Source organism: Mus pahari, chromosome 2 (genome assembly GCF_900095145.1).
Source record: "Mus pahari chromosome 2, PAHARI_EIJ_v1.1, whole genome shotgun sequence".
NCBI lineage: Eukaryota > Metazoa > Chordata > Mammalia > Rodentia > Muridae > Mus > Mus pahari.
In genome coordinates this window covers 2,438,833-2,443,977 of record NC_034591.1, presented here as the reverse complement: position 1 = coordinate 2,443,977, position 5,145 = coordinate 2,438,833, and the positions used below count along the sequence as shown (strand labels likewise).

Genomic DNA, 5,145 nt, shown 5'->3' with positions numbered 1-5,145 from the left:
AGAATTTTCATGAACCCCAGGTGATAAATTTCTCAAGACAGCTACAGTGTACTTACATATAATCCTGTAAAAAAAAAAAAAAAAAAAAAAGATTATTCCATTATTTCAAGTCTTCAAAAGAGAAGGAGCAGTGTAAACCTTGATGTGTGGGCATGTATCTCTTAATTTAAAGAGAAATGGAACCCAGTTTGGTGGTAGCATATGCTGCTAAACCCAGCACTTGCCCAGTCGCAGGAGGAAAGCCTTCCTGAGCTACAGACCCTGTCTCAAACACAAAGAGGTAAATAAATAGGCAAATGCGGAACACCAGTGTATCAGGGTGCATCCCTGGTCAGTCTTACATAGACTATACTGTCTTTAGCTGCCTGGCATCCACGAGCGAGTTTCTGAATGCTCTGTTCACCAAGAAGCACAACGATGGGGCAGGTTAAAGAAAGCCCACCGCTTTGTCCAGTGTTAAGTTGTTCCCTTTCTTTCTTTCGAAGACTAGGGACTCGGGAGAGACAAGCATGCTGCAAAGACCGGGGCTCTCGCATTTGCAGCACGCGGTCCACGTCGATGCGTTTGACTGCCCCTCGGAGCTTCAGCACACGCAGGAGTTCTTTCCAAACTGGCGCTTGCCAGTGAAAGTCGCTGCCGTCATTTCATCCCTGACTTTCCTGTACACTCTTCTGAGGGAAGTCATCTACCCGTTAGTAACTTCCCGTGAACAATATTTTTATAAAATTCCAATCCTGGTCATTAACAAAGTCTTGCCCGTGGTCGCCATTTCCCTCTTGGCACTGGTCTATTTGCCCGGAGAAATAGCGGCAGTTGTACAGCTTCGCAATGGAACCAAGTACAAGAAGTTCCCACCCTGGTTAGATAGATGGATGCTGGCCAGGAAGCAGTTTGGTCTCCTCAGCTTCTTCTTTGCTGTGCTGCACGCTGTTTACAGTCTCTCGTACCCAATGAGGCGATCCTACAGATACAAGCTGCTCAACTGGGCTTACAAACAGGTAGGAAGGCGGCCTGCCACAAGACTAACAAAATAAGACGTCTACATTACCTAACGAATTAACCCCTTCTTCTTGTAGTCATAGCAAGATTGACGACACCCTGAGAAATTACCCTGCATTTTTAATAGCTGTTAGAATAATTTTATCAGCATCTGTCACCTTATATTGAAGAATGTTTTTAAACTGACAATAAACAATACCTTTAGCATTAAGAAGTGTTTTTGCATAGGTGGGGTCATAGTTCAATCTTAGCATCCCGACAGTGTGGGTTTCTGAGGGCTCATCGATTCTCTCCTCTACTTACTTACCAGTGTTTCCATGCGTTTTACATTTCTGTCTGAGTAAAGCCATCAAGTAAATCCACATATGCGTAAATGCAGTTTGGATTTCTCTTTTTCTAAGGTCCAACAAAACAAAGAGGATGCCTGGATAGAGCATGATGTCTGGAGAATGGAGATTTATGTGTCCCTGGGGATTGTGGGGCTGGCCATCTTGGCTCTCTTGGCTGTGACATCTATTCCATCTGTGAGCGACTCTTTAACCTGGAGAGAATTTCACTATATTCAGGTAAGTCATGCGTAGAAATAATCCTAGCCTGCCTGTAATATTAAATATATTGACTTATTCCATTAAAATAATGTTTCCCAGTAGGAAAGATCTCACACTGTTCCATTCAATAAGTTCTCTTACTGTTTTTCCATTACTTTTATAAATTATGGGACACATTTTGTAGATATAAATAAAAGACATTATTAAAACAGAAATATTGTTTCTCACCTTTAAAACTTTGTAGACAATTTGCTGCCCCCATCAATAACTACAAATATATTTAGGAATATCAATGGTTTAGTAGTTCCCCCACACGTCAAGACATTATTTTACCTGTCCCTTGGCTTTAGTCATGCCTTTGAAGTTACAGTTTTGTACTCTCCAAGAAAAAAAAGTGAATCTTTCTCTAAAAATTCAAATTTTTGTTAACTAAAGGTATTGTGATACCTAATTTTTTTTTGACAGAGTCCCACACTTCTACCCCAAGCTAGCCTGAATTTATTATGTAGCCCAGGCAAGTCTAGTATATAAGCCAGTGTTCCATGTCAACCTCCCAAATACCACAATTACAGACAAGAGCCACCATATCTGCCTCTGCTATCTAATTTTTAAAGATGGTATTTCTAACTTATGTCTAAATTACGTCAATCACTTGAAGTTCCACAGTGTCTCTGGGATACAGAATCCTGTCACAAGCTTACAGATCTTCTAGGTAGGAGCACACATTTAAAAAAACAATGTACTGGAAAGGGCCCATGTAACAACATCCAAGGAGCTCAACTTAATCCAGTCATAAGTATCTGCCAAAACGTTTTAGATTCATGCTCTTAACTTTTATGGGTGGGGAGGTTTGGAGATTTCCGCACAGTGAGGCACTCCTCCGCTGTCGCTTGCACGTCCATAGGTATCTCTGAGGGACCCCTGAGCGTTCTGGTGAGGCTGAGAAGTCCCATTTAGTTCAGTTGTCTTAGACTTTCCTTCTGTTCACATGGTAGCCCCTGGATTCCTCTCTGCCTCCTGCTTTTCTCGTTCACATTGGTTTTTGGTTGGGCTCTGACAAGTCCACCCTGCTCTCATGTACAACACACGACTGTAAACACATGATACCCATTTAAGAAATTAGTCTTCAAGCAATCAAGAGCGTTTCTAGACCCTCCATCCACAGATGAGGGTTGGTAACAGTTTTTTACCTCCACGATTCATAGCCTAAAAAATGTAAACTTAGCTATTTAGTTGAGGTGTAAGAACACAGCTGAGTAAGTGAGTTATATTCATTTTGTCAGCCTAGTGACCATTTCCAACAAAGTAAATCCAAGTCTGAAGTCATCTAGAAGAATCTTGTCAGAATGCCTTAAAATGATGCTGGTGAGCAGATAGATCCCTGAACCACTTTCTCTGTTTGATGTCAAAATGTTTCAGGTTGAAATTGTTCTTCATTTAGATTTACTTTGTTCAGACACTGAAATGATTCCCAATGTTTTCCCATTTTATCCGAATATATGATTTAAAAAAAAAAAACAGATTTCTATGAGTTCAAGGCCAGCTTAATCTACATAGTGAGTTCCAGGATAGTCGGGACTACATAGGGAGGACCCTGGCTCAGATACAAGAAAAAGAAAACACTCATTCTCTGTTGGTGGGGTTACAAACGGGCACTGCCACTTTGGATATCAGTGTGGGGGATTCTCAAAAAGCTAAAAACAAATCAAGCGTCTGTCTCAGCTATACCACTCCTTGACGTATGCAAAAAGAAGTCAACCCTCTACTCCACAGATCCATGCCCAGTCATTTTTCTAGAATGTGTTTTACGGTACTTATGGACATACCAGTTGTCTCTGACAGCGCCCAGACACAGGAGAGAAGCTATTTGCCAGCAATCATTTCCTGACATCACTAAATACTTTCTCTGGCCTCAGGTTTTCCTTACTACTTTTTCTAGTATCCCCTAAAACTGACAATTGTGATCTCAATAGACTTGCTCTTATGTTGGCAGGTCAGTGACTTTGTATGGTTTTTTTTTTTTTCCAGGCTAGGGCTTCAGGAAAGATTTTAGAAATAATAACTAAAGAAAGTAGTATATTTAGGGAGACATATCAAATATCAAGAAGACTTTATCCTGTGTGAAGGGAGAAAGCCATACCAGCTTCTTTCATCTCCCTTACTAAAACGTTATGCTTAAAATTTAAAAAATGATTAATTGGGAAACTCTCTCTCTCTCTCTCTCTCTCTCTCTCTCTCTCTCTCTCTCTCTCTCTCTCTCTCTGTGTGTGTGTGTGTGTGTGTGTGTGTGTGTGTGTGTATGTGTGTACATATATAGAATCTATTTTCGCATTCATTTATAAAATTAGAATAACATCAGTTGATCAGCATCACTGAGATCAGATTGATATTTTTTTACAGTATTCTTTAGTCAGTTCAGCAATACTCATTGACCACCGAACATGTTCAAATCATCATGTTGTTTTTGAAAATACCCTGCAGTAAGACAATATCTATTTTAGACACTGCCTGAGAGCAAAGTTAAAATATAATCAAGAAGACAAAATATCATAATGCAAATGCCATAATGAGACCAGGGATGTCGATTAATGATAGACTGCCTCGCTAGCATGCACAAGGCTCTGGCTTTGATCCACATCACTGCCAATAAGACAAAAATGTCTTATGAAAGACGGTGTCTTCAAGAGAATGGTAGAGAAAGCGCCGATGGGGATGATAATCACGTGACTTTTCCACTTAGTATAGAAACAAGAACAATTGCCCAAAGGCAGTGTGGTGAGGAGAACCTATAAAAGGAATAACAAGGTGTGAATGGACATTGTCAAACATCATGTCACAGGAAGATAATTATAGATAAATGAAAGGATCTCCAAGCAACAGAGCAATAGGATGGGGTAGAATTGGCTGTTATTGGATCAACCCTTACTTAGGGTCACGTTGTTGTTTTCTTTTGCAGAGCAAACTAGGAATCGTCTCTCTTTTTCTGGGCACAGTGCACGCTTTGGTTTTTGCCTGGAATAAATGGGTAGATGTCAGTCAATTCGTATGGTACATGCCTCCGACTTTCATGGTAGCTGTTCTCCTTCCAACTCTTGTCCTTTTATGTAAAATCGTCCTGTGCCTGCCCTGCCTGAGGAAGAAGATCCTGAAGATTAGATGTGGTTGGGAAGATGTCAGCAAGATTAACAGGACTGAGACGGCCTCCAGGCTGTAGAACTACTGTTGGCACGTATTTGCTGGATATTGATGTCTTATCATAAACATTTCAAATTTGTGTTTGTTAATAAAATGAATACTTTGGGATTGTTTTATTTTAGTTTGTATCACAACTGTTTATTTATTTGATATGTATGTGTGCGAGCCCACAAGTGTTACAGCATGCATGTGGACGTCAGCGAGACAAGCTGTGGGAGTCAGTTCTCTTCTAACATGTGTGAGGCCCAGGGATCGAACCCACGTTGTCAGCCTTAGCAGCAAGCGCCTTTACCTGTTGAACCATATCACTCTTGTGGGCCCGACTGCAGAACCTTAATGTATCTGTGTGTGGATATGATGCATTTGAAATTTGAATGCTTTCTGACAGATTTGACTTTAAAAA

General features: G+C 40.6%; 1 protein-coding gene across 1 annotated transcript in view; it reads left to right on the top strand.

The window, feature by feature from the left end:
- Positions 1 to 4,857, top strand: part of Steap1 (STEAP family member 1) — a 10,671-nt gene extending 5,814 nt beyond the window's left edge. The window contains exons 3-5 of the mRNA XM_021191564.1: positions 486 to 998; positions 1,401 to 1,565; positions 4,504 to 4,857. Coding sequence (XP_021047223.1) covers positions 486 to 998; positions 1,401 to 1,565; positions 4,504 to 4,761 — 936 coding nt within the window. The 3' untranslated portion in view covers positions 4,762 to 4,857. The remainder of the gene's footprint in view (positions 1 to 485; positions 999 to 1,400; positions 1,566 to 4,503) is intronic.
- The last annotated feature ends 288 nt before the right edge of the window (positions 4,858 to 5,145 follow it).